Raw genomic sequence first — 24,620 nt, 5'->3', positions numbered from 1 at the left:
CCTGCAGGAGAGCCCTTTGGCATCAGGGTATGGCACATGGGCCTGAAAATCACCTCTCTCCCACTACAAGCCCTGTGCTCGCAGCTCCTGTGGACGGCTCATCAGCCACTGTCTCTCAGCGATCGCTGCTCACTGTTTTTCTGTACCATGTCTCAGATGTCACTTAACTCCAAAGTATATTGTGGTTTCAGTTTTTAGGAAGCTGAACAAGATCAAGAACCAGGAAACCATGATGTGATCCAGAGATTTCAGTGCTACAGGCATTTTGTACTCTTGCAGAGGAATTCTCCCATTTTTCTGGCTATTTTGGGAACCCTATGAATTTCTTTTTCTCTCCCGTCCTTAAAGGTGCAGCAGAAGCCCTTCCTCACAGATAGCCATCAAAAGCTGTGGCCTCTCGATCTGACAGGCCCAAAACTTGAGAGAGGAAAACCCTGCTTTGCTTTTAAGTGTTGCACCGACTTGAGTAAATTCTGAGTAGTTCTATATAAAACAGAACGAACCAGAGAAGCAGAAAAGGTCAGCAGGCACTGCCGGCTGAGCTAAGACACAGGCAACTTCTTTTCCCACTTCCTTTTCTGTTACTATTTTCTATATCAGAAGCTTCTAAAACTCCACATTTACAGCATCGTGCAGAGCAGCAGTCGATATTTGAATGGGCACTGAATATTAAACCACCAAAGCTGCTGGGGTAGATGCTCAAGCGCAGCTCTGCATGCTCAGCTACCTTGAAATTCCCCTGGGCCCATCTCCAGCCCTGCGCCCTTAATTGCCCCCAAATTCCCCAGGGACTCTGTTCTGACCCAGTGCTACATCTTGATTGCCCTGAAATCCCCCAGGGCTGCAGCTCAAAAACTACCACCACTTTCTCTCATAGGCGTGGGGGGATTTTTTTTTTTCCTATAAGAGACACCAGCACCTTCTTGGGCGAATCCGGGCTCTGGAGATATGGTGTGTGGCACATTAAACGATCACTGGTTGTCGAAAAGGATCAGCCGTAGCGAAGGTCAGCCCAAGTCATGCTCGATCCTGTATCTCACTCCTGCTTCCTGCTTCTTTTCCTTCCTTGCCCATTCACTAGAAGCCCTGAACTGTGCAACCACCAACATCCTTAAAAATACAATATAAAACTTGTAGGAGGCAATGGTATCATCAAACACCTAGAGATACAACTTGAAGCAAACTGCAAGGACAACAACAACAACGAAAGACGGGTCAAAAACTGACCCAGAGCTTGGGACGCGGGAGGGACCTTGTCCCTTGAGGCCAAACCCGAGGCTGCGGAGGGCACGCATGGGGACTGGCCGCTGCCGCGCTGAGGGATGGGGCAGGGGGGTGAACCAGAGGGGAAATGCTGGAGATGGGGCAGGGCTGGCTGGTTTTGCTGGTCATCGGCTCGAGCTGCAGTGGATGAGTGCTCAGAAAGGACGATATAAATGTAACGTGAAAGAAGAGGTTTCTCCCCTCTGCAGGCAGAGCCACCGTGATCCCCCAGGAAGAGACCGGGCCAAGCTGGGATCAGGCCAGAAGGAGTAGGGGAGGTGAAATAAGTGAAGAACTTCAGCTGAAAAACAGGGGAAATGCTGCACGCACGCCTCACTTTTTGACATTTTTTTTTCCAGTTTTCCAACAAAATGTTTGATTTCCATTTGGTGACTTCATTTCCGAATTAACGAATATTTTGCTGCTGAAGGTGCTGAGGAAGAAATAATCCTGAAAATGAAAGACTATATTTAGCTCCACGGCCCAGGAAACTTTCTCGCACCGCCCCGAATGACAGCTGTTCCTCCTGACCCCTCAATCCTATAATAACTGGGCCGAAAAAAAAAAAAAAAAAGAAAAAAAAAGGAAAAGGAAAAAGAAAGGAAGAAAAAGAAATGGTGATAAGGAAGGGAGGGGGCAGCCGGTGGGCGACCCGGCAGTTACGGGGTCTGCGGCTGCTGTGGCGGCGATGTGGAACCCGCCGGGCCGAGCCGGGGGGGTGATCGCGGTGATGGTGGTGGTGGTGGCGGTGGTGGTGGGGCAGAGCCCCGCTGGCAGTGGGCTCCCACCCCTGGGAGCGGGGCGGGGGGTCGCTGCCCTGCGGGGCGGCGCGGCGGTGACGCGGCAGTTACGCACGGCGGGGAGCGCCGGCGGCGGCGAGGCGAGGGCGGCGGGGAGCCCTCGGCCTGCGCAGCCCGGCCCGTTGCCGCCTCCTGCCCCCCCGGGGGAGCAGCCATGGCCGCGGGATGCCCCCCTGGGTAGCCGAAAGGCCGCAGGAAGCCCTGCGTGGCGCCAGCTGCGGCAGCAGGGTGCGGGGCCCCGTGGAGCCACCGGACGCCGCGGCGGGCCGCAGCGGCGGGAGCTGCGCGCCGCCCCCCTCCCTAGCGCCAGGGAGGACCCCGCCGCTCTTGCTCAGAGCGCTCGCCGTGTAAGTAACAGTCGCTCGTACGAACAAAAACAAAGTTCAACGGTAAGAGGCCTTCTCGGTTACGCAAATCACATGCTCGGCCTCCAGCAGTTGATTAGTAATTTGAATTTTCACTATATGTCTGTGATTTTTCTTTCGGCATTTTTCCCAAGTCATACGGTGAAAGGAGACTTCCAGGCCCTTTAGCACTTACACAGCCATAAAAAGTGACAAACTCTGAAGGGTGTATTTTGGCTGGAGGGGGAGTGTTTTACTTAAAATATCCCCCCCCCCCCCCCCCCCCCCCGCTACTCAATTCTGCTTTTGAGAACAGAAACCTCCGTCTCCAGGCTCTGAAGGCAGGGGTACCCGTGCCTGCAGTGCTGCCGCTGCTCTGAACCGGCGCGGTGCGCGGCTCTTGCTGCTCTGGGGGGACCGGGCTCTGGCGTCCCCGGCTCCGGGCTCGCTCCGCAGCATGGGCTCACAGGCTTGTGCCTGCGCACTGCGCCTGTGCCCAGAGGTCCTGGGCAAACAGGCAGTTGGGAGGAAAATAGTGAGGTGAAGGTGCTAGGTCAAGCAGCTGAGCTGTCAAAGCTTAGCCTGCACCAAGATGAGAAAGACTTTCTGCTTCTCTCCCTCTCTCACTTGCTTTTTTTTTTTTCTTTTCCCCTAGTATTTGCTGCATTGAAGCAATTGTGGGGCAAAAATTGTGTCCGAGGGCGATGGAGAACTACGTGGCAGCTATGGTGCTGAGTGCTCTTGGGGACACGCTGGGCTTCTACAATGGGAAATGGGAGTTCCTCCAGAGCGGCCCTAAAATCCACAAGGAGCTGGCACAGATGGGGGGGCTCGGCAACTTCAGTATCCGGGGCTGGAAAGTCAGCGATGATACAGTGATGCACCTGGCCACAGCTGAAGCCCTGGTAGCTGCTGGGAAAAATCCAGATTTAGCACATCTCTACTCCTTGTTGGCAAAGAACTACAAGGAGTGCATGAACGACATGGCAGGCAGAGCTCCAGGTAACCCCTCTCGTACCAGCCCCCTTTTCTCCTCAGGGCTAACAGTCTCTCGCTTTCCTGTAGCGTGGCTTCCTGTCCCTGCTTCTCAACTTAAGGCTTTGCTTTTGGCTGTCTATAGCGTTAACCGGACTGTACGGACGTTTTTTACACTTGGTACCTGTCTCAGGCTGAATTGAAGAAGATACAATAAGGCAAGCTGACGTGGTTTGACCCTCTCTGAACTAGATTAGAAAAACCCACAGGACACACCCTGAAATGTTGTGTTAAAGCAACACGTTTAAACAGAGAATTAACATGGAACATCTCATAACAAATGCAATAAATCACATTTAAAATGTATTTAAAGGCACAAAGAACCTTGCCTAGAATAATTAAGTTTATTAAACCCAAAGTCTACTTTTGGCTAGCTCCACACGTCCACTTCTGCACCTGGACAGTCAGGACTCAGCTGTCTTTTCTGAAGTTGTTTTTTCTATCAGCTCTCCTTTCTCTGCATAAATGCAACACTGCCAGGTTTGGGTCACAAGTAGCGGGGATCAGCAGTGTGTGGCACTGTTTAGGAAGGGTGTGTTGACAGAGGTTGTAACAGTCAAGCTATATATGATGTTTTCCTATGGTATGTATGGTTAATCTAGGCCTGCTGACCCAACTCTTCCCAGAAGCTGTCATTTCTCCACACGTCTGGCCCAGCCTCTTGTGGACGCTTGAATGAAAGTTAAATAGGAGCTCCTTAGACTTTAGGCTTCTTAGTTATTACCAGGAAAGTTCTGACTTGACATAAAACATGTTTTCCCCTGGAAAGGCCAAATCCTGCATTACTCTGTTAGGGTCACCGAGCATGGTGTGACAGAGCTGCACATTTCCACAAGAAGCCTGACTGGAAACTTGAGAAGGAATTTATTCTGCACACCTTGTCCCTGCCCCTTCTACCTTGCTATTGTGATTTGAGATAGCAGTATTCTTTAAGATAGATAAACTCAGTTGTATGAGTGGATTAATTAATAAAATATTTAAGAAAGGGTAATGGTGTCTGCCAGGACAGCAGGATCCAGCAAGTTAAACTTTCCAGAGAATCCCTGCTGTTTCGGCAAAGAAGCATCTAATAGTTTCCACGACTGAAGGGTTCTACCAAAATGGACTAACCACAGCTGTTTGTGAGACAATGCCTGGAAGATATTTTTGCCTCTGCTATCTAAGCTTGGTGACTAAAACCTGAGCTGAAAATGAGAAGAGCCTAAATTGAAATTTTAGAAATAGCTGAGGATAATTGCACACATGCTACAGTCCTTATGTGAGTAACTTAGCTGCAACATGCCCACAAGCAGTTCCAGTTTGAAAGTGAAGGGTTTTAGAGTAAATTTGCCATAGCAAACAATTGGAGTGACAAGGAAAGGTCAGGCTAGCTAAGCAAAGAGGTGCATCTTCTTTAGTGGTCACTGGGTCCATGGACACTTATCTCATAAGATTTTGATGGGGGAAAGACTGGTATGTGGAAAAAGTGGAAGTCTGACGAAAATGTTCTTGTAACTGTGTTCTGTAGGGCTCCTGCTGAAACTGCAGAAAAGGGGTCCAATAGGCCTTAGAGAGCCTCTGAGAGCTTAAATTCTGAGCTTTGACTGTTTAATGCTCACTAACGTATTATCAAAGGGAACATCTCATCCATGAAACAGTCTGCAATCTGGAGTCTGCATGTTGTATTGATAAATCTTAACAGTAAGACTGCTAGACCTCACTTGTCTCTAATTTGCTCCAGTAATCAGAATAAATAGATTTTAAGTGAGAACATAACTCCAGATTATCGTCTGAGAGCCAAAGTGAAGACTCTTCAGGGAATTGCAGCCATTAGAGCTGAGAATGGAAAGTTGTTGCTGCAACTTTCACCCAATAGAGAAGAGATTCCCCCACAACAGTGGGGGAAAATCATATTGTTCACCCACACAAGGGAGTCTGGACCCAAAAAACAAAACTCCCAGTGACAAAACGATTCCCACAAGTTTATTAGTCATCAGAAGGTCTCAGCAGGTTCCCTCGAGTAAGCAGCCCCAGGAGGAAAGGTTAACCTGACTCTCTCAACTCAATGGCAAGTTAGTCACTACAGGCATTGTTGCTTTTTGCAATGTGCTGAAGCCCCACATTCATCATTCTTTGCAGATAGAAAAGCGAATGAATGAAGTGACACAAACATGGCCATGTTTCTTCTTCTGTAATACAACTGCATCTGTCTTAAACGTTCTCCAGAAAAACTCCTGCTTCAAAACTATTGCCTGTCACTCCATTTCTTTTGGTCTAAGAACTCTTCTGTCTGTGGAATTATGTGGGACTACATGATTGTTCTAACTAATCTTTTTATGCATATCAGCAGACCCCAAACATTACTGTTTGTGCTCATGAAGAGCCAAAATAAATTGAATGGAAGCCTATTCCAGAAATAACATCCAGTTACACTTGAAACTTTTTCAGATTGCTTTATTTGCACATACTTTTCGCCTATATGTCTTCTTTCCTTAGAATAGCACTCTCCTCATGTTACTTTTAGTTTCTTTTAGGTAGCACAAAGAAATTCTAACAGGATTTACTGAGTTTCCAAAATAGATTTACGTGACTCCAAAATTCCTACTGCAGTTTAAAAAAATCTGATTAAAAAAAAAAACCCCAACAACTTCATTTCAGATTAGTGTTCCTACTCAGCTTTCAAAAGTTTTAATATTTTGATTGTTTAGAAGGATTAGGATAGCATTTACAACACATCACTTTCTTCATAAATCAGAAGAGTCTTAACTGTTGTATACTGGTGTGTTTTACTTTTTTTTTTTCATTTGCAAGTTGTCAGTAGTAATCTCCTAAACTTACACACACAGGTTTAAAGCTGTGAGCAACTGTTTGACTATTATTGCAAAATAACCAGTCTTTCTTTACATTTTAAGCCTTGTCATCATCCACATTTTCCTTTGATTATAGCTAATGAAAGAATAATCTCACTTTTTTATCAAGGACTAAGTCTCAACCTGCTCAAACATGTGCTCAAGACATGTTTTTCTTGCAGCTCCATCAAGACTACAAAGTTCATTTTCCTTTTGTTTGTTGTGCAGGTTTTTATTTTGAGCTACATTAGCCCTTTTTCTCTCTCTCCTCTTCCCCTCAGCTTCCTACCAGAAAGTTAGTTTTACCAAGGACATACAAATGGGATAGTTGGCACAGTCTTTTTTAAAGCTGTAATTTTGTTTGACAGGGCTTTTTAAATGTCCTATTATAGATCATAAGTGCAATGGTTAGTGTATTTAGAAATACATAACTAAAATTTTCGAAAAATGCCTCAGTTTTCTCATAATCACAATAAAGCTAGAAATTATACTGCTATCACTCTTTGCTATTTTGGAAAATAGCAGCCAGCATGGCATTAATAAAAAGTATTTAAAAAGCATATTCAGAGGCCTGAATACATTCACACTTTGAGACGTCACAAAAATAAACTCCTTCGCAGTTCAATTAAAAGCTGGTGATGATCAGTCCCAGCAGGACTGTACTACCCATATCCAGCACTGTATGTATATGGCCCTGCCATTTTTCACTCTGTAAATCAGCTAGAGGTAGGCTTGAAGAACATCTGGACTGATCCAGTGGGACACTGGCCATGCAGGGCAGCAAAAACAGCAGTCTCGTCTACACGGACAGGCTGTGGAAGAGATGCTGATGCGCAGGCAGACTGGGCACCTCTGAGGCTGGTGAAATACCAGTTCTGGTTTGTGCATGGGTCATGAGCTCACGAGAACGAAAGTAACCTGACGCTGTGGGTTGTGCTGAACATCAACCCATTTTTTCCTATGAAGGAGCCTTGCTTATGCTGTTCCCATTCTCAGAGTTTGTCTCACGTGGCAGGCTCACCAGGCTAACACTTGGGCAGCCACAACACTGTGTTGATTTTTCAGTTTGAGACACTTGTTCATGGGGAACTTACCCAGCAGTTCACAGAGCAGGGCGGGCTGCATCCTACATTGATCTAATGAGCCTATCATGCCACAACACTGTCAGAAAAGAAAGATGCTAAAAACACTTGGACCGGAACTATAAAAGGATCCATGTGACCTTATTCTTGACAGTGGCCAACCATTATTTGTTTCTAGTACATGAACAGAAGGCAATCCTCAGCCTGTACTAGGATTTGGAGGGACTGAGGTTAATTAAAAGGGTAATGTAAATGCCATGTGCTGGTAGAATAAGAGTGCCGTATACAAAAATCCTACTGCCGAGCTTCTATTTGCAAATGAAAAAGCAAACAGCTCTGTAGAGTACTTAGTGCAGTGCCTGGCTATGATTAGTAAGGTCTCAGATCATGGTAATCAGACTGCACCAAAGATACTAGAATTGTACAGTTACATAAAAAGTCTGGACCAAGCTTCTTGCCGAGTTGCTTGTTACTCTATGCAGATTCCTTAGTTTGACATTTAAAGCAACAGAGCATGTGCATGTTCATTTATCAGCTAGCCTCCTTGGCTAGTTAGCAAAGTGCAGGCTCTGCTGTGTCATCTTGGGTGCATGAGCATGTCAGCTGCTGCTGTGTGCTTGTGAGAGAACTAGGCATATTGCAGTTGGGAAAAGATTCATTTTTGAATTCTTTCACAGTTATCCAACACATTCAAAACTTGAACTAAGCTACTTGAAACCCACCCTTGATTAACTTCTCTGTTGGAAAATAAGTATTTCAGATTTGGCCAGAAGAGAAGGCTAAGAAAAAAAGGCAAGGCAGAAGAGAATCAAAGATAATTTATTTTTTTTTTCAAAAGTGTTTCCTCTTTCTTGCAAACAAACATTTGGGCTTAACACTCCAGAGACTTGGGGCTCTAAGATTTGAATGTGTTTCTACACGTGGCTTTCACCCATGGATATGCTGGACTGTTAAATCAAGTGTTGAAAGAAGGAGCATTAGAAGAAGCAGAGCCATTTCTTTAAAAAAATAAATAACAGCACTAGGAAAGAGGTGGCAGCATAGAGCTATGGCATGGCCTTCCACCTGAGAAGAGGCAAAATTGGTCTAGGATGTCAGCCTGGAGCAGGAGTTTTAGTAGAGGAAAGAGGACTTGACAAAACTTATTCAGTCTTGAATAGCATGGAGAAAGGTTAGTCATTAGTTCTTGTAATATAAAAATTAGAAGAGAATTTCAGCAAATTGTCAAATGAGTGGTTTAAGACAGAAGGAAATACTTTGCATAAAAAAATTGTGGCACTGGTTACCATGGGATGTTAAAAGAGTCTGAAAGCCTGCATGAGACCTAATGAGACTGACATTCATGGTAGTTAGGTCCACTGGGGATTAATGACCATGACCCTGTGGATCCAGCTTCTGACTCAGGAAGGCCTTACTTCTCTGACTGTTCGGAGCTGCTCTAGCAGAAATGGGTACATTCTTAATAGTCTTTCTGTAATTATGTGCTAGTGGCTATCATCTTTGGAGACAAGCTAGTGGGCTGGACAAACCTTTGGTCTGGCCTGGTACAGTTGTTCTTCAGCTTATTTAAGAGACATTCAAGGGGAGTACGATAAAGCCAGTTGTGTGAAACAAACTGTTACAGTGAGGCAGGTACTAAGTTCGTTGCTTCCTAACAAACTTAAAAATACAGCAAGGGAGTTCATCAGTAGGACCCGTTTCCATCAGTGAGGCAATGGAAGAGATTCCTGTGCAGGTTGTGGGGTCTCCATCTTTAAAGAGCCCTATAAGGAGGTTAAAAATCAGTCAGGAATAAGACAGAGACACTTAGTCCTGCTTTGGGTCAGGGATCAATGTGATCTGGTGCGCCTCCAAATCTCCTATTTTTATCTATTACATATGTATTTATGGGGTCTGAATCCCTATACAGAGTAATATTTCCTTCCCTCTACTCTGCCTGTCTTCCTGATGTTCCTGTGTGATGTGACCATATCGCCTCCTGATTGGTGTTTTTTGTTTTCTTTGGCTCTTTTCCTTCCTGCCCAGGTGACACATGTATGGAAAATGCTCTGAAGCTGGAGCCAGAGAGGCCGGATGGCTGGAGAATCCCATTCAGTTCCCAGGCAGGAGGCTGTGGTGCCGCCATGCGCTCCATGTGTATTGGGCTGCGTTTCCCCCGCCCCCAGCAGCTGGACACCTTGGTGCAAGTCAGCATCGAGAGTGGGCGAATGACCCACCACCATCCCACCGGCTACCTGGGCTCCCTGGCCTCTGCTCTCTTCACTGCCTTTGCGGTCAACCGCAGACCCCTCCAGGCCTGGGGAAAGGGGCTGTTGGAAGTGCTGCCGCGAGCAAAAGCCTATGTTAAGGATGCTGGCTTCTTCGTGGAGGAGAGCATGGGCCACTGGTGAGCTAGGTGTTCCTGCTTTTCACAGGCCCTGCCACACAATGCATTCAATGCTTTGTTTTCAGATGCACCCAAAGCAAGCTCTGAGTGCAGGTTTCTGTGCTGGCTTCCTTCCAATGATCCCAAAGGGCACTCTCTCTCTCAAAGTGCTCTTAGGCACAGTCAAAAGCCCTTTCACACTGCAGAAACCAGGGTAATGAAAATATATACGGTTAAAAGAAAAGGAATTGTTAAAAATTAGAATAAACCGCACATACAAGAGGACAAGCTCTATTTATGCTTAAGCTTTATAGTCACATCATTATAAACTCTTAGAGCAGCATATGCCTGCTGTGGGATCAAATCAGCTCAGAAAGAAGAACTTTCTTCTTAAGTCTCCCAGGGGACAAATACCTCTAACAAACAAACAAGCAAACAAACAAAAAAGGGCGAACTGCTTGTGCCATGTGGCCATGACATTGTTGGGGCCAATATAAAGTAGCTAGACTTCTGATCTGAAGGAACCACAATCTGATGAAAGATGGGAACCAGGGATGGGGACGAGCACTGGGCTGAGGGTTGAGCTCAACTTGAGAGTTTTAACCAAATCTGGATGTTTGTTCGGAGTGACTGTACGTGGACCCAGGCACACACCCAGAGACACTGGCAGAGGCAATATGTGAATTCATGAGGATGACTCAGTTCTTGCTCTGAGCCTTTGATCCCTTGCAGCACAGCAGCAGCAGCAGGTGCTGGACTGCCTTCTCCCATGTGGCTGGAGGGAGGGGAAATCTAGTGCACTGAGACATTCTCTTGTGCACCTTACTGTAAATCATGACCTGTGTGATAAATGGGACGCCTACCATTTTGTTGAGCTGTTGCTCCAGCTGTTTCTGTGGGGTGCATTTTTTAGCTATCTATAGTGCCTGTATGCAGAAATGGTGTTTGCTGTAGCACGGGGACTCCTGTCTGCAGGTCCCTCTTCCGTTCTCTTTTGCAGGCATTACTTTGAAGAGCAGTGGGAAAAATACCTGGAGGAGCGAGGCATATCGGATGGAGTCTCACCACCTACCTTCCCCTCAAAATATGGTGTCGCGGAGAGAGATTCATTCTACACCTCCATCAGCTACTCAGGCTGGGGGGGCAGCAGCGGGCATGACGCCCCCATGATTGCCTATGACGCACTGCTAGGCGCCGCAGGCTCCTGGCCTGAGCTGGCTTACCGTGCTTTCTTCCACGGGGGTGACAGTGACTCCACGGCTGCCATCGCGGCTTGCTGGTGGGGGGCGCTGCACGGCTTCCTTGGCGTGAGGGCCACCCTCTACCAAGACCTGGAGTTCAGGGAGCGCCTGGAGGCAGTGGCCAGGGACCTGTACCTGCTTGGTACTGGCTAGTCTCCAGCAAGCTAGCTGTGCTCTTTGCAAACTGCTGAGTCCGTGTACGTGATTGTAACAAGGGTGAAGCTTGCTTTTTCTTTTTCTGTGTGTTGTCTTGAGCACAGATATTTAATAGCAGCTTGGGATTTGGCGGGGAGCAGTCACATGGTGGTGAGGTGTAGATGGGCAGCCAAGCAGCAGGGGTCTCTTCCTGTCCCCGAAGCCAGGCAAGGTGGCCTATGATGGCTACATCAGGCTCCCACCACACACTGCCAAGAGGGATGTGTGGCCGGGGATGCCACTCATCTTCTAGCACTGAACATCTGCAGAGACAAAACTTGTGCTCCCTCTCTCAGGATGCATCTGCTCTAAGCTCTGGTGGAGGCAACAGCCAGCTGTGTCAGGGGGTGACATTCTCCCATACAATTAATTTAGTAGAGAGTATTTTTTGTTTTGAGTACCAAAAAAATTAACCTTGCAGCTTTGCCGCTGCATTTTGCAGAGCTCCACAGTGCTTTTGCTGTTTAAAGAATGCGTCATGCTATTTTCCTATCTCAGGTAAGGGGAAGTTCCAGACTGCTGGCTAAACCCTTCTGCAAGGTAAGGGCTGCTAATGAGTGAATGGCTGGCTCGATCCTGCATGGCTTGCTCCCATGCTTTTCAAAGAGACCTGGACAGGCTGGAGAGTCGGGCGGAGAAGAACCTCATAAGGTTCAATAAGGGCAAGTGCAGAGTTCTGCACGTAGGGAGAAATAACTCCATGCACCAATACAGGCTGGGGGCTGACCTTCTGGAGAGCAGCTCTGCAGAGAAGGACCTGGGAGTGCTAGTGGATGAGAAGTTGACCATGAGCCAGCAATGTGCCCTTGTGGCCAAGAAGGCCAATGGTCTCCTGGGGTGCATTAGGAAGAGTGTTGCCAGCAGGTGGAGGGAGGTGATCCTGCCCCTCTACTCAGCCCTGGGGAGGCCTCATCTTGAGTACTGCGTCCAGCTGTGGGCTCCCCAGTACAAGAGAGACATGGAGGTACTGGAGAGAGTCCAGTGTAGGGCTACAAAGATGATCAGAGGGCTGCAGCATCTGCCCTATGGGGAACGGCTGTGAGAGTTGGGCCTGTTTAGCCTGGGGAAGAGAAGCCTGAGGGGGGATCTTATCGACGTGTACAGGTACCTGAAGGGAGGGTGTCAAGGGGATGGAGCCAAACTCTTGAGTAGTGCCATGTGACAGGACAAGAGGCAACAGGCACAAACTGAAGCACAGGCAGTTCCGCCTGAATGTGAGGAGGAATTTCTTCACTATGAGAGTGACGGAGCACTGGAAGAGGTCACCCGGAGAGGTTGTGGAGTCTCCTTCTCTGGAGATCTTCAAGGTCCGCCTGGATGCAACCTGGTCTAACATGCTGTAGGTGACCCTGCTTGAGCAGGGCAGTTCGACTAGATGATCTCCAGAGGTCATCCTGGAGATCTTCCAACCTTACTGATTCTGTGATTCTATGAATGTAGATGTTGCATTTTATATCAGGTTAGGCAACTCCTGTAGTAAACTATATTCTTATATTTAAGTCTAGACTAGTAATGATTATTTGTTTACCATTTGCCATGGATTATGCAGCTCATTCTGTGACAAATATGCTTTTCTTCAAATCCCCAATATTATACTCCTAAATGCTTATTATTTTAAGAGCAATTTCAAAATCAGGCTATCCCATCCAATAAATGGATACGCCATGCCTCTGCTAAATGCAATACTCTGTTATGGGATGAACTAAGGGATGGGTGGGGCTGTATGCCTGGAGGGCCAGAGGGAGCAAAGTTGTCTGCAAGCTTCAGCAGGGCATGCGCATAAAGGCCTAATGAAAGCCTAACTCAGACAAAAAACAGCAGCAATATGAATCACAATTTCAACACAGTTTACTACACTTCTCAGGTGTGTTGTATAAAACATGTTTTAGTGCAACATAGTACAAAGTTTCTGGTCTTTTTAAAAAAATCCCAAACATTTTTCCACATCATGCATGGATAGGGTTTCTCTCTTTCATCTTGGATTCAGTATAGAAAGTTACAGCAGAGAGAGTGGTTTGAAAAGCTTTATGTTAAAACTCATTATAGGAAGTTTGCCTTATAAAAACAAAGAGAAGTTTGAGACTGGGTAACACACTGCCAGAGTAATGGAGAAACGTCACCGGCAAGGTATTCTGTGACCATCGTGGTAGCTGCTTCCCAAGAAATCCTGGGCTCGATGCAAGAACGCACCGGTTCCCACAGTGGGGCTGGGAAGGGATTGGGATCACCCAGGGGGACGTTGCTGTGGGAAAGCCCTCCGCAGACAGCCCCGCTCCAGGGACGGGCTGCCAGGGCAGGCTGGCAAGGAGGAGTCTGGTTCAGATGCAGCGCAGTGCTTTCTCAGGAATGAACAGCTCCTGCTGACTTTTTTTCCTCTCTCTTTACAGCTGAAATGAATTGCAGTTCATTCCCTGAAGCAGTACGTACAGGAGATATTACATTTATGAAACAATACCCACTGGCTGCAGCTGCTGTTCGTTTTGCCTTGGTTCTTTATTTCCCTTCACTTATCATTTCATTCCGCCCTTTGCAGACTCCTTATCCAGAAAGGAAAGACAAGTGTGTGGGTGTGTGATATACATAGGAGTGTGACACTACACATACGCTGGGGCCAGTAAGCAATTACTTCTTGAGGAGGGAGGCTTCACAGAGGGATGAGTGAAATTTTGTGTTCTCAGCTGAAGAAGAAATAAATGCCGTTCTCATGGAGGAGTAGAGGTGGCTTATGATGAACATCTGATGGACTCACCTGCTGCCAGGAACAGAACTGTCTGCGTGCATGTAGGGATAGGCAGGCTTCTCTTCCAGCCAGAACAGAGGATACACAGTTCAGATTTCCACCTGCGGCTTCACCACCTCTGAAACATCAAGGCATCAGGGTTTAACCTACTAGTGCTACAGAGCATCCTCTGAGGTCCTCTTCTCTTCGCAAAGAGCAGTCCTGAAGGGGACAGAGGCTGTAGGTATGGCACCTATCTCACACGAGGCAGGTGGGGTCTTGTGGCTTCGCCCAACTGCCCCTGTTGGCTTCAGCCATGCTGCAAAAAATAAATGGCCAGATATGCCAGGAAGACATCAAGGAAGACAACAAAAGGCCATTTTTGGCAAATATTTTCCTCCGCCAGACATAATGCTTAGGGTGTATTGGGGAGGAGGCGGTTTCCTCCACAGGACACAGCAGGAGTACTTGGCATTACTGGGTTCTAGAGCTTAGGTGCCCCATGCAGAGAGAGCCCTGGTTTGGTTCGTGAGAGCCATATCTTTCACAGAAAGAACAGCATTTTCTGTCACAGCAATTGTATACAGCAAAGCGCAGGTGACTTTGCCAGGAGGGGGAGCTCATGGTGAAACTGTTTCTTCTCCTAAAGCCCCAGAAACAGAAAATGGCACATGCACTTAGATACAGGGAAGATTTCTTTCAGCCCACAGGGACACAGAAGCCTTCAGGGAGCAGATGCGATGCTCACTCCTTCACCAGTTCAAGCTTAGGCTGGGAGGCCATGCAAGCCCCTGGGAAATTTTGTGACGCATGATGGTTAATTGCACATCCCTGCTGCGTGGCGTGACTGTGACCTGGCTCCTTCACCAAACCATCCAGGGATAGTGAATCTCCACTAGTGGAGCTTTCCCCTTCCCCCTTTCTAGAGTCATTACTTTGGTCAAGTTAAAGTTTTTATAGAGTGGATCCAGCCATCCATTCCCACACGACTGGGGCGCACAGGGAACCCGTCTCTTCAAAGGTGGCAGCACAGAGGCCAGGGAGGAGTGTGTCTCTGATGAGCCAGATTGTACCAGGAGCCTCTTGCTACCAACAAAGTCAGGGCTTTCAGGTAGTTCCCTCCCACCTCTCTGTTCAGTTCCTGGAGGCAAACTAAATTGCTTTTGTCTTTCTACAAGTGTGCTGAATATTCAGTCTGCCCAAAAACCAGGGAACACTCACAAATGGTGAATTTCTTCCTCCTGAGAGAGGAAGATGAGGGCAAGAAGATGTTGAGGCTATGGCCAGTGTTTGAGATGGAATTCCCAATACCCCAGATAGCCTCAGGATCTCATCCTGGCTTTGCCAGCTTTGGAAAAGAGAGTGTCTAGCTCAGCACACCTTGGGAAAAGACCTTGTTTGCTGTGGCACAGAGTCTGAGGAAGAAGAATGAAGTCTGTTTTGGAAAACATACATTTACTCCAAAGAGACTGTCCCAGGACGAAAAGTACACTGGGAACTCCTCACCGTATGAAGGGAGGGGGAGGTCTACAGTTCTTTGGGTGACTGAAAATAAAAACAATGGAAAAAAAGTCATGGCCCAAAGGACAACAACTGATGGGAGCAAAATTAATCAGTGAAGAATATCTGCTATGTACAGCAAGCACATAGACCCTCCCCCATCCGTCCCTGTGACTGGTTGCGTTTCCACAGATGCTTGAAGAAGCCTCAGACTTTCCAGTCTTGATCACCTGGGTGCTCTGCGGAGCTCAGTCACTGCACCAGAGCGCAGACATTGAAACAAATGAAACAAGAACAACAAAAACCACCCTGTTCCTTAGGGTTCCTGGCCTGTCTCTGCTTCTCTCTCTCTCTTTCTGTGCATCCACCTGGGCGCCTCTGCCTTTTAGTCGATAGTTCCTGGGTGGATGCTGAGGACTGGTGGCTCTAGGCAAGTGGGAGAGTAGTTGAGGTGAGGTTCTTTGATCCAAAGCAAGGGGACCCCATTTTTGCCCTCTGAGTTTTTGCTGGAGTTTCGACTCTTGAACCGCACCAGGAGGATGGTGATGATCAAGATGCCAAAAATGGGAAAGGGGTAGAAGAACACAAAGTAGAAGAGGGCATCGTTGGAGCAGATGACTGACTGAAGGGTAGAGCCTGAAAAGCAGAGACAAAGGACAGTCACATTTTACAGCTTCTCTGCAATCCACAGCCCAGAAACTTTTTTCAGGAATGTAAAAATCAGATGTTCATTAATTTGTATCAACCCAGAAAGTAGGACTCTGAGAAAAATACCAACATTTCAAGACATAACAGCAAAATAAAGCTATTACAGGGAATGCTTCAGTTTTATCGCCCCTGAAGTTTCCTGAGTGCAACAACAGAGTCCTCTCCGGTATAGATTTTCTGGTGTTTAATCAAGTGAGGAATCTCACACAAAGGCTTTTTCCTCTGTGGTAGCACACACAGGCAATATCCTAGGGTATCTCCCTGGAGTACCCAAAAAGCTCTAATGACCTTAGTTATCGTTGAGGCCTCTAACTCTTGGCTGGATGTGTCTAAAATCATCCAATGGCTTCAAGAGTTACTGGGAGGAAGCCCTCGCGTAACAGCTCAGGGATCACACAAGATCTTACTTCCTTACGACAACAGGGTTGGTTTAGCAGCTGACATTCTTCAGCACCAAGACTCAACAGCAGAATTATTCTGCATGCCGAGCTCGGATTAACAGCACCTGTGTACAAGGCTGCAGCCATAGGAGCTCCCTTAAAGACAGAACTCACCCTTCGATCAGTCCTGGAGACCGGCCCTAGTAACCTGGCAGTGCCCAAGGAGCAGGAGAGCAAACCGTCAAGGTGCCATAATGCTGCAGTATCCCAGTACAAGGAAAAGGCAAAGTTGGCTGTATATCCACCAGCAGCCCAGCCTCATCCTGACCCTTGCTTGCTAATGTGTAAACCTGTACTCATGTGCAGAGCTAAGCCAAATTCCAGAGCATTTCCCAAAGCAAAAGGTTAAACCCAAGCATAGAGTAATGCCTGCCTCTGCTGGATCTGGGCAAATTGGACTCTGGGGCAGACAGCCCAAGTGCAGAGTTAAATGCAGGGCAGATATTCTAAGCCTGAATAAGGGCTGTGTTAGGAGCTAGCAAGCTGACTGAAAAAACATCTGAGCCACAGATTTGCCCCAGTGCAGACCAGATCCAGGTTCCATATCCTATTCACTCCTTGGCCTTTCTACTTTGGCTGCCAAAAAAGGCAAGAAAGCTGGTGCTGATTGCCACAATTTAGCATGGTGAACACCTGAAACCCAATCTGGAACTGGGCCATAACCCAGCGGGGCTGCCTCTGAACGCATGCTGAAGTGGTAGGCTCTATGGCCACAGAGGGAAAGGCAGAGAGGGATCACGAATGCCCAAATGAACAGGAGGCATACAGGCCATCCACTCAAGAGGATGGTCACCTCTTCTCACCTGCATCCTGCACGTGAACAGCGACTGTGCCAGACTCTTCCTCAGCCAGCCGATACCACACGCCATTGGGATCTGCCAGCCACTCCTCCACATGGCACGAGTAGTTGCCAGTGTCGGCGACACCAGCCTGCAGCACCGTCAGCCGGAAGAGCACTGCTGAGAGCCTCTGGAAGCGCAGCCGGCCCTCCCAGGGGCTGGCCTCCTGGCTGAACACGGCGTCTGGGCCCACACTCAGCACAGCCTCCCTCTCCTCCTCCTCTGAGTGGTCGCCTCCTTCTCTGGCCCGCAGGTTGTACCATGCCACTGCAAAGTGGGACTCCTGGCTGGAGCGGGACAGGATGCTGCAGTCAAGCGGGAAGGACTCCTTCTCCTGCACCGTCAGGTTGGAGGTGGCTGTGTCCACCTGCAAGGTGGGGTCTGAGACAATAAAAGGGGAGAGGTGAACACAGAGCTGAATACTATGTTCAAAGTTGCCCTTCCTCAGCACAAACGTATTGTCACATCTCCAATGCTAGATGCGATCCAAGCAATATGCAAAGGTTTCACGCAGCCTGCCAAGTTCCACAAGCACCTCTTTGGTCAACCCCCCAGAGCCAGCATCCTCACCTTACCATGCTCCATCCGGCTCAGAGTCAAAACAGGAGCTGATTGTTAGCACTGCTGCACATTATCACCCTGCCCACACAGACTTTCGCAGCAGCCTCCCAGCAAGAAGCATGCATGCACTAATGGACTTGTATGTGAAAAGAGAAAGTCTCTGTAATTCATCTAGACACATTAAAAGAGAATATCAGGAAATATGAAAGTTCAGTCTGTGCACAGAGGAGCAACATAAAACTCCCTAGCTATCAGAGCAAACCACATTTCATTCTCTGTTTATTTTTTATTCTTAACTTATACAAGAGTGGTCTTCAAAATTAGTACATCTAAGCCAAAAGAGATGTACATCTAAGCCAAGTTGTTTTTTCCAACATTTGTGAAGTTCATTAGGTAACAGGTTCCTCCACAAAGATGCCCTCAGCACACAGGCAGCAAGGACACTAAATGTCTCCTTTTTTCTCTGTTGCTTGCTGCAAGGCTAAAGAGATGTTTTTACCTAACTGACATACAGTGGCCGGAATCTAAGATGAGTTGATTAAAGGCTGATTTCAAGAGCAATTAACATTTGATTTAGTTATATTGCCAGGGAACATGTACTCTGGAGATCACAATCAGCCCAGATCTAAGCTTTCATTTAAAGATTAAAAAGCTCTTTCTAATGTAGGAATTAAGTATGAAGGGCAAGCCAACAGCTCACCAAAGAAAGAGGCAGTTTCTCCTCCAGCAAAGATAGCTGGGCATCCCTCCAGCAACAGGAGTTTGCTCTCATTCTCACATATAGCCGAGCGCTTTCAGCTCTTCCAGCCTCAGACCACATCTGTCTTGCACACAGCACTGGGAACACTGCAGTCATCGGCTCCTGGGGGCCACGTCACGCTCCTTTCTAGAGCGGGTAGCCTTTTGAAAGCTGTAGGCAGCACGTGAAGGACATACATAGGAAAGGCCAGACTAGACTGGGAGGTGAGGGAGGTCTTCTGAGTGGGGATGAAGAGGGGCAGTTCCCATGGGCTCCCAAAGAGGGAGGAAGGGAGAAAGCAGGCTCTTGTCCAGGAATCCCCTTCCCTGGGTCACAGGGAACGGCTACAGCAGAAGGGACTTTCCCCCAGGGCTCTGTTGATCCTGAAGCCTCCTCCAAGGCTGGTGGACTCAACAAATCTCCTTAGCTGTACAGCTGGAGAATCCAGTCCAGGGTGTTGTGAGAAGTGGGTTTTGGGGTCTCTTTCCAAAGGGCCTCAGTAGGAGCTGCAAGGAGGAGGGTGCTGTGCTTTTCACTACAGCAGTTTTCCTATACTTTTTATATGATCCTACACAGAAAACTTTCATTAAGGCCAGAGCTCTTAAGGCTATAGGCAACATCAGTGTTTCCAGTTCTCATTCTCCTCAAGAGACTCCCAAACAGAAACAGGAATGAGATAAGTCTTGAAATTTCTGCGTCTTCTGAGGTAAAAAGAAGGAAAGGAAGGAAATGGCTTGTCAAAACAAACAAAAAGCCTTCCCTGCCTCCGCCAGTTAAACAAAAAGAGGAGAACTGCAGTCTGAAGGTGTTGAGTGTTTTTTTTTCCTTTGCTTATGATTATTGTAGTGAAAGATGAGTACAGAGATCCTCACTAATGAGATATGAGTCACAAACAATGCTATTTTTAAGTTTAGTAATTTTTCAGTTACTGACTGCTATGAAAGAGAAACAAACATCACACCTTTTTTTTAAAAAAAAATCTTATCTTAGGGCATTCCCAATTCCTCCTCTTCTTCCCACTCCAAATCCATATCCACAACTCAAAATGAACCAAAGGAATTTCCTCTCACATTCATCTCCTGTCCATCAGAGCTGGCAATTTTCAGCTCGAAGAATTACACTGATAACTGTGCAGGTATGTACGCTACTCATTTACTGCCTGGAGACCCTGGGGTGCATCTGGTCAAACCATCTCAGTGAGAAAAGTTTCCCAAGCAAAGATCTTGTGGGTAAGAGCTGTGCTGTCCCCTGAAAGAACTTCTCCTTCACAGTACAAATCTTCCTTACAAGAATTACCACTAAAACCTTTCAAAAATCTTGAAATTTGGCCAGCTCCACTGCAGAGTTACAAGGTTGACACCTCACTGACATAGGCAGGCATAAGGCACCAGAAACACTTGCAGTGTTTTTTTCTTAAATGCTCTAAGGTACCCAGTGAGTACAAGTCATAACTTCTGCTTGAACTACAGCCTTCCTTTGAGATGGGCATTTAATCTTGAGTCATATGCCTCAAAAACTGGAGAATCTGTATTTCCCAAGGTAAACTGCCCTTGCAGTTTCCAATCTGTGCTGTTAAAACAGACAAAACTGGAATTTTCTTCCTGGTTTTAATTTCTTTGGCACTTTTTCTCCTAATAGATATTGCAAAGAATGAGAAGAAATTGAGGCTGCAGCGATCCCTGATCCTTGTCTTGCTGTGTACAGGGAATGTCAAAATGTGAGCATATTTCAGGTGGTGTTACACAACAGGAGTTGGATGAATTGCTGTAATGGATGAGATGGTGGCCTCAAACTTTGCTGGGAGGTTAAGAAGTCCTGAAGTACCCATTTATCTGTACACAGGCATATTCTTCATAACCAAATTTCACTCTGTTAAGGTGCCTGAGCCCTTGTCCCAACCCACAAACAAAGCTCTGGATCGACACACCCCATGTCTGCTCTTCACTCATAGAATGGGGAGCAGCATCTTGTGAAACTGCCTGGACAACTACAAGGTCTCAGCCTCCTCTGGTACCTTTTATCCATGCAAGGACCCTCCCTGCCCCTTGGGTACACATCTGAGAAGCACAGTACTTCAGCCCCAAGACAGCTTTTTCTGTCTCATTCTCAATCAAAAAGTAAATAGAAACAGGGCACTACAGTGCTGTACAACAGAATTCACAGACCCAATGGTGCTACAATCCCACATCCAATTAGCTGTATTTGTAGGCCCTGCTGCATGCTCCCTCCAGAAGAGCAAAGTGGCAACAAAGACACCCAGCTAAATGTGAGCATGGCCTGCAGCTGCCATGCTCTTACCCTCTGCCTTGACCAGCAATTGACTGCAGGAAGGATGGTAAATCATAAGGTTGATCAAAGAAAGAAGAGAATTTCTTAAAAGCTGGTGGCACAAGACCCATGACTCCTCGTTACCTGGCTGCTTCACGGTGAGAGTGATGATGCCAGAGAGGTCCTCTGCCCGCTTGTACCAGCGGTCACTGGGGTCCAGCAGCCACTCCTCCACACGGCAGTCATAGGCCCCACTGTCCCGCACGGTAGCATTCTGGATGGTGAGGAGGTAGAGGCCTGGGGATGGGCTCTCCAGGTGCAGCCGGTTCCTCAGGTCGCCCAACGCTGCCACCTCCCCGTAGCGCAGGATGCTCTGTCGGCTTAGCCGGACCACGGCCTCCTTCTCTGGGTGTCCTGGCCGCCACACATACCACTCGACAGAGAGCTGGGATGAGAGGCTGGTCCGACTGCTGACCAGGCACTCCAGGGTCACCCACTGGTTCTCCAGGATGGTGACGTTCTTGTGTGTCTGATTCACCTGCAGGCGGTTATCTAAGGGAAAAGGCAATTGAAAATACAATGTGACCGCGGGCTGCAAGTGTCCTTTGTCTTTTCATAAGCTCAAAATGAACTTACAGTTTGTAGGCTCTTCTGAAAATCTCAGATTAGTAACAAAGCCCCATTCTGCACAGGAAACTCAGAGCGCCACAATCACTTAGTAGGACCTGGGGGGGTCCTAAGTATATGGACACCTTGAGAAGGAAGGTCACACCTCAGTCTTTTCTCATTCTGCTTTTGGAGCTGGGCACTAGCCCAATCCTACCCAAACCAGCAAGCACTCATGCACTGTGAAAATGGAGAATAAAACAATGCAGAGAATGGACAACTGATTATAGGGAATCACCACCGCAAAAGGGAAGTGGTACAAGGGTCAAGGGCAAAGTCACACACAGTGCATCACTGTGCTGAGAATGTCCCTGGTTTTTGCTCCACTGATACACTGGGGGTGATTGCAATCAGCTCTTTCACATGAAATGACGTGTCGTACACTCCCGACTCCTTCACGAGTTCTTTTAAGAGGCACAGTTTGGACTTTTCTGGTATGGCCACTACAGTAAGAAATGGGCACAGTTCTTATCAGAGGGAGGCAGGTGATGTAAAGGAGGGGGTAAATCCCAGCTTCCGCCTTCCCTTCTCTGGCTGTTCCAGGCCCATCCTGGGAATTTGCATATGGAAATGAAGAGCTAGGACAGGCAAGGAGCAATACACTCAAGCCTACTGCACTTGCTGTGTGACCAGGCACAGCTACACCTAAGGTACTGACTAGTGACTGCATTCAATAGACCTGCAGGACACCAGGTCTGCACAGCTTATGGCTAGCCAGCCAAATTCAGACAGAGAAAATGAATTAAACATCTTGCTTCAGCCCTGCTATCCAGGTACATCCCTCCTACCTGATAGATTTTATTCTCCAGAAACAGGAAACCAAGAGAAAGCTGTAACAAGACAGGCTTCCTTCTGAAATAGCGATGCTCTACCAAAGAAGCTCACACTGGGTCCAGGCAGCTCTCAGAGATTGTGCCTGCCTCCCTATCTCTTTACTTGAGGTAAGGCTTTATCCTCAGTTTATTAGGGCCATCTTTAGTTCTTTCATCAATCCATCTTTACTGATGTAAATACCAATTGTTATGTGGGGACACACAAACACACATCATCCCAGCCTAAATGGAGAAGGGTCACACTGAAGAGGGAAAATGGCTCAGAAGCAAACAGTGAGGGAGTGCAGGGGTGCTGGCATGAGGATGTGACACGGGTTTGGAGACAAGGCTGTAGCAGAAGGAAGAACAGAGGATCCTCATTGCTCCAGAAAAGCTCAATGAGCTCCACAAGGCACATATGAGACAGCAGGCACGGAGAGGACCCAAGGTTTACCCTGGAATATCTCACCAGCGAGGGGCATACTACCTGGTTGCTTGACAGTGACCTCCGTTCGCCCTGACACCTCCTCTGCCAGCTTGTACCAGGCATGGTTGGGGCTGAGCAGCCACTCCTCCACATGGCAGTAGTAGCTGCCACTGTCACGGACCTCTGCCCGCTGGACCGTCAGGCTGAAGAGCCCCCCGGATGCTGACCGCTCAAACTGCAGCCGGCCTCGCAGCCCCTCTTCTTCTGCATAGGTGCCGTACTCAAAGGCTGAGCTATGGGTGGTCTTCAGGATGAGCTTGCCATCAGCGTCGGAGGGCTTGTGGACGTACCACAGCACAGCGAAGTGCGAATCGGGGCTGGTCTGAGATTTCACTGAGCAGTTGAGGGGGATGGGCCTGTTCTCCACCAGAGTGATGCTCCGCTTCGACTTGCTCACTTGCAGCTTTGTTACTGGTGGGGAAGACAGAAAAGGATGAGAAAAGGTGCAGAGAAATAATCTTATTTGTTTAGGGAGGAACACAGAGAGTTCTCCCTTACCTGTAGTCATGAGTGCCCTAGCCTGAATCCCTCTTGCACCAGGCCTTTGGGGCACAGGTGTTCAAATGCTCTGCTGTCAAAACTTCTCTCCTCTGTTTTTGATCTCCCTTCTACTCCTGAATCTTCCCATCAGTTCCCTCAGCAAGAAACCTACTTTTTCTTCTTTAATAGGGTCCCTTTCTTAACTCACTGGGGTTTATGGCATCAAGTGTAGCAAGAAGGTTACACCCAAACTCAGTTTTCCATTCTCTTCACATGCAACAACCCTCCAGGCACAAAGTGTTTTTTTTCATGGTGAAAACATACCACATGCAGCTTAGGCCAATGAGCCTTTGACCAATTCCACAGAAATGGTTTCCTGGAACAGTAATTTAAATAAGACTCTACTGCTGTCATACTCCAGCCATCTCAGTGACTTGTAACCTCTGGACACACAATAGTTAAGGAGAGCAAATAGGAGCACAACTGAAGAGAATGATCACTCTGGAAAGGAACAGCAGGGAACATGCTCTGCTCTGCATTTTGCACCTAGGTCCAGCCATCAGGAGCTCTGCCTCTGAGTCCATCATAGGCTCACTACGTAACTTTGCACAAGTCACAGGCACATCATCTCTCTCGGCTTCCCACTGTCACTGTCGATCTCACACTGGTAGCTTAGTGGTCACACAGGGTAGAGGACAGCATGGTGTCATTAGTTCTTGTCCGTGCAGGGAGACAGATAAACTAGCTTCAAATTTCTCTCTCCCTGTAGGAACAGGAAATAAAGCCTTTCCCAGCCTGTGTTCGGCCTGTGTCTATTGCAGTGAGCCTTGATCCAAGGCCTTCACATTTGCAGATGGAAGATATGAAGCGCCCTCATGTGACATTTATACTTGATATGCCCTCCAGTCTTGTGAACTAAAGATCTGAAGAGCAGAACTGATTCTGACTAGACACATCTATTTGTCTGAGCAACATCTTCCTTTCTTCAAGCCTCTTACCACAACAGGGACCAGCATCTCATCTTGAACAGAACAATGCAGGAAACTCTGATCTGATAGCTAGAAGGGATGAGGCTGAGGTTTGAACATTCAGGACACTATTGGATCTGAGTATATGCACAAAAATAGGTCAGACACAAGCACTGAGGGTTTCCAGGAAACAGGGACAATATGTGACAGTGTCTGGCAGACAGCAGCTCCCTCCTGACCCCCTGCAGTCAGGACTAGGCAGCTCTTGGCACAACTGCAA

At 47.6% G+C, this 24,620-nt stretch overlaps 2 protein-coding genes across 3 annotated transcripts in view; one reads left to right on the top strand and one right to left on the bottom strand.

Annotated features, from left to right (window-relative positions):
• The first annotated feature begins 2,127 nt into the window (after positions 1 to 2,127).
• ADPRH (ADP-ribosylarginine hydrolase) lies at positions 2,128 to 12,824 on the top strand. Its single transcript, XM_062597410.1, has 4 exons — positions 2,128 to 2,410; positions 3,063 to 3,409; positions 9,378 to 9,738; positions 10,718 to 12,824. Exons 1-4 carry the CDS (start codon positions 2,229 to 2,231, stop codon positions 11,109 to 11,111), a joined length of 1,284 nt encoding a protein of 427 aa, XP_062453394.1. The 5' UTR covers positions 2,128 to 2,228; the 3' UTR covers positions 11,112 to 12,824.
• Positions 12,825 to 12,983: 159 nt separating this feature from the next.
• Positions 12,984 to 24,620, bottom strand: part of IGSF3 (immunoglobulin superfamily member 3) — a 108,841-nt gene continuing 97,204 nt past the window's right edge. For both annotated transcript variants that reach the window (XM_062597374.1, XM_062597380.1), the window contains 4 exons: positions 22,893 to 23,303; positions 21,072 to 21,479; positions 17,324 to 17,740; positions 12,984 to 16,008 (listed from right to left, as the gene is read on the bottom strand). In XM_062597374.1, the coding sequence (XP_062453358.1) occupies positions 15,758 to 16,008; positions 17,324 to 17,740; positions 21,072 to 21,479; positions 22,893 to 23,303 (1,487 nt within the window). In that variant the 3' untranslated portion in view covers positions 12,984 to 15,757. The remainder of the gene's footprint in view (positions 16,009 to 17,323; positions 17,741 to 21,071; positions 21,480 to 22,892; positions 23,304 to 24,620) is intronic.

The sequence above is a fragment of the Rhea pennata genome, chromosome 1 (assembly GCF_028389875.1).
Source record: "Rhea pennata isolate bPtePen1 chromosome 1, bPtePen1.pri, whole genome shotgun sequence".
Classification (NCBI taxonomy): Eukaryota; Metazoa; Chordata; class Aves; order Rheiformes; family Rheidae; genus Rhea; species Rhea pennata.
This window is presented reverse-complemented; position numbering and strand designations above follow the sequence as displayed.